The following is a 14,501-nucleotide window of genomic DNA, read 5'->3' as shown; positions in this document are numbered from 1 at the left end:
AAATAACGAAATCATTTTAAATAATTGCCACATCGCAAACCTATTCGCATATTACTTTGCAAAATCAGTAAATGATAAATAAATATGCTGCTCAAATGCCTAGTGTCGAAAATTGCATATTACCCGAAACTAATAGTAACTCATTCTTCTACGAACCATATGACCAGAACGAAGTAATGGATATCATTTCAAACCTGAAAAATAAATCCTCCTTAGGATATAACGAACTACCAACAGTGCTTATCAAAACCTGTCGGAATGAATTTAGTTTCTATATCACTCAAATTATAAATATGACAATGAAAGTTGGTCGATTTCCAAATATCTTTAAAATATCAAAAACCACCCCAGTATATATATATATATGAAAGGTGACGCCTTACAAATTCTTTGGAGAAATATAACATTCTCTCTGGTAGTCAACACGTGTTTACACTGACTAATAAGAAAATATTATGAATATATAGATTAACTTTGGTGGAACAATACCTAATAGTTTTCTATAAAGCTTGCTGAAATAATATTTTTAGTCATCAGTTTTTTCAATTATTAGTTATTTTAGTACAGTAATAGTTCTAAACTAAACTTTCCCAGATTGTTGTATTCGAAAAATATTGTGTGATTGATGACTTGTTTATTTTGTGGTAGTTCATGATCATTTCAATGCAATGGATAGTTGATTTTTTTTTCGCAAAATAAAAATACGTGTAACATGTTCAAAACGAGTAACTAGTTTGAGGCAAATTCACTGTCGATAACCAGCTGAAACCTATCTGAAACCTTTAACATAGGCAGAAATGTCAACAATTTGCCTATGGTGATCTGTTACCCCTTCAAAATTATTCTCCACATTCAAATCTATTTCAAATTATCAATCATAGTGGTTGTCGACAAATGCCGTCCACAATGTGTCCACTCTTATCTTTCCTTTACGAGGCGGTTACGCCTCCTGTTGACAATCAGTTTGTTTTAATCTTCGCGCTGAATTGAGAGGATATAAAATATGCGATTTTGTGTTTAAGAAAAACTATGTATTTGCAAACGGTTTTAGTGTTTACGGCCGTTATCGTACTTCATGTGCTAGAATGCTCAGCAGGTGAGTCAGAAAATAAGATTATTTTATGAATTTGACTTATTACAGTTGACTGATACTATAGTGTCAACAGTAGTTATCAGATTCATTATTCAAAACAAAATAATTTCGTGTCACTCATTAATCATCATTGGCTTATGCAGAAGCATAGTTGTTAAATAACTGTTAGATTTGAATTGAAGGGGTTATATTTTTAGGAGTGATTAATTTGTGTGAAATAAAGTTTTTGGCTTTCTACTATTCCATCTTGATACTACATCTTGTATAGAGTTACTTATTTTCAAAATGATTACTTTCTTTGAAAGATTCCTTCATCTTTTTTTGTATCAAAATGGAGTAGTAGAAGGCAAAAAACTTCCTTTCCCAAAAAAACTGTTAGATATAACAGGCGAAGGCTTTCGAAAATAATGATTAGAAAATATTGATAGCCATCTTGAAATTTCAATATGGAAATCAAAAATCAGTTTCATCATCCAGCCTCACGTAGCAACTTAATAAAAAAATGTAAACTGATTTTGGTCTTTTCAACATATTATCGACTGATCCATTGAAAAACCGGAAAGAGCTGAGTGCCAGAAAAGTGCCATCAGAAGAATTCAAAAACACTATCATTCTTTGGTTTTCCGAAACCAATATGAAGCCTCCCGAAAGTGCAAATATTATTTTATGTTTTAAGCAAAAACGAAGGTTGCTTAATACCTACCTCAAAAAAAAGCTTTGGATCCATATCAATTGTAGCTCTGCTCTTAAAAATCGATCCGCTCGCTTAGAGAATAGAAAAGCAAATGTGAAATAGTTTTTATTAAGAAAGTCATCGTACCAATTCAATATATGTAGGAGATGTTATCCGCTAACCTGTATGAAATAACGTTCTATAGCTTCATCAACTGAAAGGTTATTACTGAGCCTCTATTTATTTTGAATCGATTAGAATCCACGAACTTTTTCTTCAATGATGATTTTCCCAACCCGTTTTCAACAGTAACTGTTTTCAAAATAATGTTGATCATTTCCACTCTTTCCATAATTGAATTTGAAAGGTCATGAAATAAATTTTGAATACTCCTCCATAACTCACAAGAACGACTTTCCATATCTGACAAGTAAAAACCGATACATGCTGACCAAAAAGTGGTTCCGAAAGAATTCATCCTTAAAATTTAGCTCAATGAAGTTAATTTAAAAAATATTTTTAATTACCTTAACACAATAACGATCGAAAAATACTAGTATTATTGTGAAAGAAGTGACGGGCGCTTGATATACAAAAAATATGGCAAAAAGCGCCTACGCTTTTTTCACAATAATACTAGTATTTTTCGTTCGTTATTGTTTCAAGCCTAATAAAAAAAACTTTTCAACTTTTTAGTTCGATGTTCTTTGAAAGCAAATTTTTTAGTTTTTTAAACTATATTTATTTTTCAATTTTTAGTTTCGTATGCCATAAAAGCGTGTTTTTTAAATTTTTTAAACTAGATTTATTTTATCTGAAATTTGGGATCAATCAGCCGTATATTGTTTAGAAAAATGGCCTTTGATATTTTACGATTCTGGAGAAGTGGCCTGAAAATCAGCTACCAAGCCCAAGGCGGATGGCGCGCAAAGAAGGGTTACAAATAAGGCAGCAGGCGCGCGTGTTGATAAAAAAATAATTTTTTTAAATGAAGAAATACCTGTAAAGATGGCAGCACCATCTGCCCGCGAATAGATCAAGCAATAATGTCGATAATTCTGTCAAATACAGATTCCGAGCTTGAAACTCACAAAAAAACAAACATACATAACATGTAGTATATGAACACTATGTATATCTACTTCTTTTTCATATATTCTTATTACCATGGTGATATAAAAGAAAACAAATATTGTAAAATTGTTAACTAGTGAAGTTGTTAGTTAGAAATTTCAGATCAATTATAATGAAAGAAGTGGAGATAAGGGAAATCTGGAAGCCAAACTAGTTATTGGAAGAGAAGAACTTGACCATATGATGTCAAAATGGCTGTCATTGGTGACAGACAATTCCAAAATTATTAAAATCAACCTATTCAACATTAAAGATGATAACCCAAATACATGGATAAAACAATATGAATTCATAGCCATGTCCAACAAACGAACTACAGACGATCAGAAAATACGTCATATTAGATTCAACTTATCCGGTATTTCTCTTCGTTGGTATGAACAAAAATTCAGTGAATCCCGATCATTTTCTTGGGAGGAATGAAAAAATTTTTTCATGGTGACGTTTGATGAAGATGACATAACGAAATGGGATAAAGCTCTGCATTATACACTCTGTCAAGAAACAATTCTTGAATATTTTTATGAAAAACAACAGTTGTTATACTCAGCAGACAATTCTCTCTCCGAAAATTCAGTTATTACAATATATACAGGTGAAGCTAATAAAAACGTGTTAAAAATCGATTGAATTCTAGCATTAGTAGTAAAATGTACTTTGGGCATTTCAAAGCTCCACATCATCTGAATGGGTGAACCAATTCTCAAAAGCAAAGCAATTTCCAGCTCAACTTGTTCATCTCCCAAACAAATTCGAATTTTGAACTTTTGCGAATAGTTTCTTCTGTGGCAATTCGGCCACAGACAGCCAGTACAGCAATGAAAGTAAATTTAAAATTCTTGAATTCTTGAAATCGAATATATAAAACAAATAAGTTCAAAAATAAAATTCACCGGAGCACATTACGGGACTGCATTGCCTTTCAGCCATATATTTTTGAATTATTATTACTACAAAAGTTTTAAGGTTTTTCAATATCTATCACAATAAATGAAAATTAAGTAAACAGGATCAGTCAAGGAGTCTTGAAAATGAAGCTGCTTTTTCTTCAATAGAACAACCTATATCCAATGTTTTTATTGGACCCCATAGGACATATTTCGGTGTACCCTTTCCGAAGATCTGGTCTATCAAATATATTCCTCGTAGTCGTAGAAGGCTGTGAAGAATCATTCCTCAGAGCCGTAGGGGACTGTGTGGCATGGTCAAGTTATTAGAAACTCAAGTTTCTAAATACACAAAACCTATATATTATTTCAATTTCAATTCTGCTCAAAATTCTGAACAGCATTGATAAAGCACATCATTTTTTCAATTCGATCGTTTTCGAGATATTGAATTTTGAGAACAACTTTCTGTCAAGTTTCTTTTCGATAGTTTCCAGCTCCATAACAACACCGCGTCGTTCTTTTGTCTAACAGTGATGATCTTGACAGCACATGTGAAAAATACATATATTGTAAATTATTTTAAAATTAAAAAAATGGCTGAGCGTATTGAAATTTTTATGATCATAGGATACGGTGAAGACGAAGTTGTGACCAAGTAGTGAATATTTTTGGTGAATTGCATCCCAATCGTGAACCCATTTCTAAATCAACCGATTAAAAATATTACAGCATCTTCATGAAATTGGAGGTGTCAAAGATTGACCAAACTGCAAAAAGTCCATCTATATAAAATTCATTCGGCACAAGAATTGAGTGAAGACGATTTTGATCTTAGAATTGAGATCTGCGAAGTTATCATGAATAAATTCAATGAAAATGTCAACTTTGTCAACCACATATTATTTTCTGATGAATCTTCAATTTGTTTGAACGGGCACGTAAATCGACACAACTGTAGGTACTGATCAGGCCAAAATCCGCTCGACGGCTAAAAAAAGTAAATGATTGGTGTGGCATTATTGGTGAACACGTCATTAGACCCTATTTTACAAACGGAAATTTGACCTCTGAACTATATTCATTACTTTTACAACAACATATCATTCTAGAGCTCAGACGATAATCCCTAATAATAACAAACCCAATTTGTCGGCAGAACGAATATGGTTTCAACAAGATGGAGCTCTTTCACATTTTGGACGTCGATACGATAGATGAAACTTTTTCTGATAAATTGATTGGTAGCAGGGGAGTAATTGAATGGCTAGCTAGGTCTCCTGATATGATCCGACTTGACTTTTTTCTATGGGCCACATAAAAAATGTAGTCTACAAAAATAGTCTGCCAAATATGAAAAAGTTGCAAGAAAGAATGAGACATGAAATTCCTAACATTTCTCCTTATAGGATTTTAGAATCACTACAAAATTTTGTTCAGCGAGTTCTTACATTGAGAGATAATCGGCCGTTTCCATACATATCAGCGACCCTGTATATTATATAATGTTCTTGAAAAAGTCTATCGAAAAATATGCATGATAGGTGAACACTTATAGCAGAATCTTGCGTTGAATGATGAAATTACATCATTTCACTGAAAAACATGATTCCAAGCCCTATGAAATGCAAGTAATAGATACAGGAACAAATATTCTGAGAAGAAATATCAGTGAAATGATACATATATTTCTCAATGTTTTGGTTAACATAAGAACAGATTCAGCAGGTTTCAATGTATGCTATTACAATCTGAGTCAATAGAAAGAAGTGATAACGAACCGAACTGAGGAGAAGATCTCCAGTTTCTTTTTTCATTTCAACTTTCTGCTTCATAAGTCTCTTCAAGTTGGACTGAACAAATTATTCATTTAAAGCTTCTGCTGAAGGTGTAAAATAATTATGGTCCCTTTTGATCAGAAATTGTCTCATCTCATCGTTTTGAGGTTTAACTCAGAAGATCTCAAACTTTACTGTTTAAGAACTCTTTTATTTGAAGAACTGCGTTTATGTGGAATAAACCAAATAAATTCAATCTCCGGCGATTCAAATCCAATGTGAATCGCTACTTACGCACAGACACCGCTCTTAGAGTGCCTTAAAGATTTTTCTGTAGTGCTTGTGTTTTATCCTTAGAAAAAAACTCCAAATAATTAATGCCCTTTCATTGATTTCAATTTCTCATTCTTTATATATATTCGATTCCAATTATGTATTTTATCCTGACTAGAAGAGATTGACATTCTTTGCTTTTACTAGTGAATCTTTGAAAAATTGATACTAGCTTTGACGGTTCTAGAAATATACAAAAAATCTGAAAATTCCAAATTCTGTTGTTGCCAAAAACTTTCGATGGCGATCATAGAAACTTTGTACGGGGTATCATTCAAATTGGGCTACAACTCAGCTAACTTACACTTTTCGAATTCAAGAACATCTCAAGTTTATTATATTTTGCATGTCCTAAAGTCATGAAATATTGATTATTATAATATTTTTCATATATCTGGAAGGTTTGGCAATTACATCCATGATCATCAGATAAATAATGGTTTTTTATTACGACCTCACTCTTTCGAGAGAAAGTACTATTTACGTTTCTTATATACCACAGCTGAATTCGAAAAAAATATTTGACACGCCTTCATTTGAATAATACAAATAACGAGTGTTTATCGACAAAATTTCTATAACTGAAGAACATTACCCTACTGAACTCCCAAATTGACAACTCTCCTCCGAAAATCAAGCGAAAAATTCGGATTAAGTATTCTGCCTGTATTGTCAAAAATCATGAAGAAAGCCATGTAGTTTCAATTCGAAAACCAACTTTTAAGATTTACTCTGTTGTCTGCTGGCTGTTCAATCGGTATTTCGAAAAGGACATAGCTGCACAACCCCTCATGTACATATTGCGGATGACGAATTGACAGTAATAAATAAAAACGAATATACGTTGTCTATACTCTTTCAGCCGCCCGGTTGTCACTATTAGTCAAAATCTTTCAATAGGTATTTTGGATTATAATGGATTTTCTGCCAACACTCTTTCATTATTGACGGACTATTCGAAAGATAGAAAACAATTTGTTAGTATAGAGAAATACAGCACAGGTATTTTATACCTCCAATCAGGACTATCTTAAGGATCCATACTCGGCTCTTTATTGATCTTCATGTATACTTCTCACTTACTACAGGCTCTTCACACTTGTCAGGTGCACTCATACGCTGATGATACTCAAATTAATCATAACTTTTCGACAAAAATGGCAGACGATGCTTATGATATTGTCGATGCAGATATAAATAGATTTGTTGAACTGACAATGGACCACTGTTCATCCATAAACCTTAGGTAATCGAATGGGATCTTTGGTCCAAAATTTAACCGTTCCATAGTGATTAACTCTGCGACTATATGCATTTGAAATTAACCACTATTTATTGTTAGTGAAGCAAAAAATCTAGGTGTGTTAATTTGAAAAATATATGAATGAGCTTTCACAGCGTGCCTACTTTGCATTGAAAATCAGTTATGTTAACCGACATTCTGCCTCATCATCTGGAAAAATCTCTATGTGAGTCTTTGGTGCTTTCAGTTTTCATTTACGCGGATATTCTTTATGGCCCACGTTCAACCACTTACTACAAAAATAACACTCGAAAAGTTGGAAACTCTTGCCTTACAATAATTTTTGGCATTGGTCGGCGACGAATGATCTAATGTAAGCTTCAAGAAAATGAGTGATTGAACATGGAGAAAAGAAAGTTATTTAATACTCTCTGTTTTTTCTATAAAATAATATATTCATAGAAAATTTGTCGAAAGTATAATTCTGTTTCCAACTCCCTTGAACATTTAAATTTCTCAAATTTCAAAACTGAATATATATTTGTTCGACCGAAATGAAAGATGATGCTTGATATCTTGTAGGGAACAGATAAACTAAACTCTTCAAGGACGACGTTTTTTAGTAATTGTATTATAATATAACAATCACAGTTTTATTTTTTTTTATTTTTAGAGTTGAGTGAAAAAACATTTTCCGTAATGCACTGCATTACAGATGATGAACTCTTTATTTCACTCGATATTTTCAGTATATAACTTATATTGAGTTATTTTCTGTTTTATGAAATAATAAAGATGATCAATTTTTTTACCGTAGTATGCGCTGGTCAGGCCCTATCACCCGAAACCCCGATACATTCGGGAAGGCGCGCCAGCATTATCAACCATATACCACTTCCCACACCGTGGGGTAAGTGATCATGGGGTCCGAGAATCATGTGCCCTGAGCAAGCGCAGTGAGCCAAGAATGACAGCCGGCTAAGATGTCTGCATTAGTGCGGCAAGCCGGTATGATTTTAAGATTCGAGAGTAGACAGGCCATTATTTCACCAAAGACTCCAAAAATCAGAACAACCATCTTGATAGAGTGGTCTGGACAGAGTTCGAAGAGAAAATCTCGATATTTTATCCGTTTCACCTCGTCTTTTCGGACAAAATTCGTCTCGCCAGGAGCTGAAAACTCCACGACAAACATCGTCGTCCTCAGGTGATCGAGAAGGACTACATTATTATTATTATCATTATTTTTATTATTTTGTATAGGTATGTACCAAGCGGTTAAAGAATGATTTAAAAAATGAGAAAACTCATTTGAAAAGTATTATCTGTTATGAATGTTTCGAAACTGTAGTTTATTTTTCCTTCATCATCAAATGTCAATTCGACCAGAAGTTTTTGAGTTAATCAAAACTCTAAAACTATTTTCTTTCGATTTTTTCAAATGTGACACTCTATATGTCCTATTACAAACACTTGAAATGAAGTTATTTGCGAGTTGTGCATGCAGAATAATGCGAGTTTTTATGATGTTACTTTTCTCTCGACTCCCTTCACCTCTTTTTTCAAGAGAGGACTGACTATAACGTTGTCTGGTCTTGATACAAATTTCCCAATCACTAGCCTTACCAAGCGAGAAAAATCTCGTCGTGTAGCATTCGAAAACAAAAAACGTTCGTCTTGTTGGTGAAATTGTTTTTTTTGACGTCTTATTGTGAGAACAAAACACAAACTCTACAGAAAAAACCTTAAGGCGCTTTAAGAGCGATAACTGTGCGAAAGTAGTGATTCACATTGGGTTTAAATCGAAGTAGATTAAATCCATTTGGAAAACGTTCTCAGAAAGTTTATTCCACACAAACGCAGATCTCCAAATGAAAGAGTTCTTAAACAGTGAAGTTCGAGGTGTACTCAGTTGAACCTCAAAACGATGAGCAGCCACAGTTCGTCGCGTATTTCTGATATGTACCGCTCTCGATGGAATCAAATGTGCCAAGTCACTTGAACACTTCCTGTGAGAGTATCTACAGAAGAGAAACAAATCCCTTACTTTTCTTCGACGTTCCAGACTATCAAGGTTGTAAGTGATGTTTGCGTCTCCAATCAGGCGTATGGCTCTTTTCTAGATGGAATCCAGAATCCAGTCGTTGATATACAATAAAAAAAAGATTGGAGACAATATGGATCCCTGGGTAACGTCAGCGTTGATGGTAGGGATTGCAGGGTTCGTTCTTTCAGGAGGCTGAAGAGCCACACACAAAAATGATCCGACAAGCCATAGCATCGAAGTGTGGCCAGCAAACCCTCATGCCACACTTTTTTTTCTCGACGAGAGAATGTCCTTTGTGCCCATAATTATCAGTAACCATTGAATTTGATCCGCAATGAATAAACCAACATTGTGGTACTCCACAGGGTACGGTAATGTTAATTTTCACTAATTGTAAATGAACTTTATGAATACAAATATTGTGTTCACTGTTACCCTGGATGTGGAAGTTCAAAGTATTTACGCTTTAGAGTCAAAATTTGATCGCCAATATTCGAACGTTATCCATTACATTATTTTGTATGAGTAGCTATGGAAACATTTCAGATTCAAACAAAGAACAAACAACTTCCTGGCAGATCTGAGAGCTTCACTAGAGGTAGAATCAATAGATACTTGATAGAGAAAAAACTGGGATTACAATTTTTTTTGTCTCGTCTCGAACGTGATGATCCAATCTCTTGTCCTATCTTAACATGAATTTCAAAAAAAATGTTCAAAACGAGACAAGAGATTAGGATCTCTTTATGACAAACACTAATGGTTTCATTCAGGCAGTATCTATCTTTAACCTCAAAGTATCATTAAATGAAAGTAATCACTTTTTTCTATCATGAAGTTCTTTCTTTAGCTGATTGAAGCAACAAACGAGTACGACAAATGCTTCGAAATTGTCGTTAATTCAGATTACAAAAATTGTGCCAGTGAAATCCCAGTATACTTGGTAGAATTAGATATCACAATCTGTTGTAAGCAATCAAAACAGGAAACCGCTTGAATTACAGTGTTGCCTTCTGAATCAACTGGGAATGAATACATTGTTTGTTCTTTCAAAATTACGTCTCGAAAAAAAGGTATAAAATAATTATAAATCAACAAGTATTGTGGCATTAATGAAAGAATGAAATATCAGTTAGCAAAATACATATTTATACCTTTGTTTCTGCTAAAATTGCAACTTCCTGGATTTTTATCAGACTATTATTGCATTGTGGACAAACACCCAAATTGTGAATATACAGGGCGTTGCAACAAAAACTTGACCCGCCCTGTGAGTCAGAAACAGACGTCTAATTGAAAATTTCAAAGAACACGTCAATTTTTATTTCTGGGGGGACTAATTCTGATATGAAAATCATACCCGAAACTACACCTCCCTGCGGTCAGCAACTACTCCACTCATAGTTTTTTCAATAGCGAGCAATGTCGTTTGTCCCTCTATAACTTCTGTAATTTTTTTCGGAATTGGTCTATTTGTTATTGAGGATTTGAATGCTAAACGTTTTATTTAAGAAAAAACAGAAAATTCGCTGTCGCCCATTTCATTGAGGAAATCAACAAAAGTAATATCAATGGCAAAACAATCAACGGATTGAGTGTCCGAAATGACCTCCATCTGGTTCCATACAATAATACAGTCTACTTTCGAGAGCATTATTGAAGATGCCCGGAGACAGGAATCGGCATTCCCGAACAATTCTCTGTCGCAGTTCTTGTGTTTAACCTATTGATGGCTCACGTTGTGGTCTGGATGATTTGTATTATGAATTATTGCAGCAGCTTTAGCACATACATTATTCCGATAATAGGTTGCAACGAATTCTAGTCTTCCTTCAGAAGAATAAACCATGTTGGAACACAGTGAACAATGATAACTAAATAATTATTCGTGAAGAAGTGACAGTGGCCAACTATCTACTTTTTGTTCGGCGACAACTAGATTCAACAAAAACTACCATTGCAGAACTAACAATGTCTTTCATTTCAAAATGTTTACTACTAATTAGATACATTCTACAAATCTAGAAGACGTGCGACAGAGAATTATTCGGGAATGCCGATTTCTGACTCGGAACATCTTCAATAATGTAAGAAACGCTTTCGAAAGAAGACTGTATTATTGTATGGAACTAATGGAGGTCATTTTGGTTACTCTATCCATTGATTGTGTTGCAATTTATATCACTTTTGTTGAATTCCTCAATAAAATGAGCCACAGCGAATTTTCTGTTTTTCTTAAATGAAACGTTCAACATTTAATGTCTTTATAACGAATGAACCAATTTCGTAAAAAAATACAGAAATAATAGAGGGGCGGAAGACTTTTCCAATGATGTATCACTCGACGACTCGACCCCCCATGCCATTGATAAAAATAGGGAGAGTAGTTGCAGTCTGCAGAGGGGTGAAGTTTCGGGTATGATTTCCATATCAGAATTAGTCCCCCTAAAAATTAAAGTTGACGTGTTCTTTGAAATTTTCAAATACACCCCCGTTTCTGACTTAGAAAAGGGGGTCAAGATTTCGTTGGAACGCCCTGTATGATCATCATACTATAGAACATTTATACAGGGGTGCGCAAAAGTCTGGAATAAAATTAATATCTTTCTAACCAGTATTTTAGGAAAAAAACGCCGAAACACATCAGTTGGTTTCACGTTGTACGCATTTTTTGGCAATAAAATAAAATATTTTTTAACCCCTTAGCTGCAACCCTCCCCAACTTTTTTTTTCAAATGCAAACCTATGTCGTTTATGGGCTCATTGAAAAGCTCGTAAAAAATGGAATCTGACCATACCCTTTAGTTCTTTTTCACTCATGCGGTTACCACGAAATGAGAAAAAACTCTTTTGAAACCAAAAAAGTTAGAAATACCTACTAAGTGCTATCTACGGATAAATTAACGTTGCAAAAAACAAATGAGTGGTGATGATGTACATTGCTCAACAATTGCTAAAGATCACAAGTACCTACTTTCTGAAAGTTTACAAATTTTAAGAACAAACCAACCGGGCCAGGCACCACAACAAATTTCATTAATTTATGTGTAAAACTGATAACTTAATGTAGCATCAACATTCTGTGGGATTTATTTTTTCACCAAAAACTTATTCAAAAAATTAGTTCCATCTCAAGCAATTGTTGACCAGTGTACCTCAAAAAGAAAAAAAGGTTGTTGCATTTTCTGTACCAAAATGAATGCCCTGATGAGAAGTATAGTCTTAATTCAGTTTTAAAATTGTGGCATTTTTGGGTGGAATTGAAAATATGTATGTTTAGTTTATTAATTGGGTACCTTCAAAGTGTTCTTTTTTAATATGCTAAACATTAATGGAATTGTCAGAGAGGCAGCGTATCGAAGTCTTGATATTGTTGGGATGTGGGGATAGAATGCGGAGTCAAAGTGAGATATGTACTTTATTCAATGCAAAATATCCGGAAAATCACATTTTCCAGGCTACTGTGAGTAAGATCTTACAGTGAAGGACTTGCCCAGAAGTGGCCGACCAGTCGGTAGCCAAGCGGTTCGGCGTGGGTGCTTTGTTCACTCACTCGAATTGACTGCCGTGTTGGTCGGTGGTTCAAGCCCTAGTCTGAACGATCGATCTTCACTTGCTACCGTCCAACCCGTGTTAGGAATCACACGTTAAAAGGTAAGACCTCGTTAATCCTTAGCTCGCACAAGTTTCGACTTCTGAGGGTTGTCGTTCGTAGGGGTGCGACAGCTGGTTAACGGAAAAACAGATTTTAAACAGATAAACAGACAGAAATGTTTTAGACGAAGATCAAAAATCGGGCATTGCCGTATCTCTGCAGGAAGATCCACATTTGTCAACGGTTTCATTAGCCCAAAACAATCCTGCGTCTAGACGTAAGATTGGGAGGGTTTTGAAAACAGAAAAATAACACCCATATAAGGTATGTCTTGTCCAAGAGCTCTTGGAAGGTGACTATAACAGGCGTTTGCAATTTTGTGAGGAAATAATGAGGCGATGTGACAAGAATAATGGGTTTCCACTCAACATACTCTTTTCGGACGGAGCTACTTTTTATTTATATGGAGTAGTTAACAGGTACAACTATTTATTCTGGAGTCAGGAAAACCCATACTGGATATGCGAAGCTCGTACGCAGCGTCCTCAGAAAGTAAATGCAGGCATCATAAACAACAGAATATTAGGGCCATACTTTTTTGAGGGAAACCTTACAGCTGCACGCTACTTAGACTTTTTACGCTTTGAATTAGTCCCTGCTTTAGCGGTTATGCTTCCCAATGAAGCAGATCCAGATATCCCCACTGAAACACTACTTCCAACAGGACGGCGCTCCCCCACATTTTGGTATTATTGTCAGAGAATATCTCAATGACATATTTGCAGGACGCTGGATTGGACGACGTGGTACAATTGAATGGCCGACAAGGTCCCCAGACTTAACGCCATTAGATTATTTTTATTGGGGATATATGGAAGACAAGGTTTATCAAAATGTGCCGGCTAATATTGAAGATCTAAAAAGCAGAATTAGAGTGGAATCACATAACATACCGGCTGAGGCTATTCGGAATTCCGTAGACGGGTTTTACCATCGCCTAGGAGCCTGCCAAGTAGAGAATGGAGGCCAATTTCAGCATCTGTTACGTTAATTCACCCGTAGGTAGCACTAAGTTAGGTATTTGTAACTTTTCAAAAGAGTTTTCTCATTTCGTTGTAACCACAAAAAAAATAAAGGGTATGGTCAGAATCCATTTTTTAAGATCTTTTCAATGAGCCCATACACGACATAGGTTTGCTTTTGGAGGGTTAGGGAGGGTTTCAGCTAAGGGGTTGAAAAAAAATTCATTTTATTGCCAAAAAATGCGTTCAACGTGAAATCAACTGACGTGTTTTAGCGTTTCTTTCCTAAAATACTGGTTGAAAAGATATTAATTTTATTCCGGACTTTTGCGCACCCCTGTATTTTCTCCATTACTGAATTATTTATTGAAATATCGAACCTCTTGAATATATCTCATGGTAAATCATTTTCTTCTTCAAACTGATGAAATTGATAATTTGTTAGATAACAAAAATCTTCATTCCTGCTCATTACTGCGGTACTTCAGAAAAAAAATGTTTCATTTCCATAATATTACAGGCAGATAAAAGCAGTTATCTGAAGATGGAAGTCATTACTAATCCGAAATAACGTTGAAATAAGTAATTTTATTCTAAACTCATCATTACAATAGTGGAAATATAATAGTCATTTTTATTTTTCATGTGAGGAGCCTTTTAATAGCTGAATTTTTCATGGACAACCTTGAAAATGAA

At 34.6% G+C, this 14,501-nt stretch overlaps 1 protein-coding gene across 1 annotated transcript in view; it reads left to right on the top strand.

Moving 5' to 3' along the window:
* Window positions 1-944: 944 nt before the first annotated feature.
* Window positions 945-14,501, top strand: part of LOC111517850 (vascular endothelial growth factor receptor 1) — a 132,744-nt gene continuing 119,187 nt past the window's right edge. Inside the window, exon 1 of the mRNA XM_074185294.1 lies at window positions 945-1,096. Within this exon, the coding sequence (XP_074041395.1) occupies window positions 1,030-1,096 (67 nt within the window). The 5' untranslated portion in view covers window positions 945-1,029. The remainder of the gene's footprint in view (window positions 1,097-14,501) is intronic.

This window comes from Leptinotarsa decemlineata, unplaced genomic scaffold (genome assembly GCF_025532065.1).
Source record: "Leptinotarsa decemlineata unplaced genomic scaffold, Ldec_3_MD MMD2_tig00026369_RagTag_RagTag, whole genome shotgun sequence".
In the NCBI taxonomy this organism is placed as follows: Eukaryota; Metazoa; Arthropoda; class Insecta; order Coleoptera; family Chrysomelidae; genus Leptinotarsa; species Leptinotarsa decemlineata.
The sequence above is the reverse complement of the archived record's forward strand: the minus strand, read 5'-3'. Positions and strand labels throughout refer to the sequence as shown.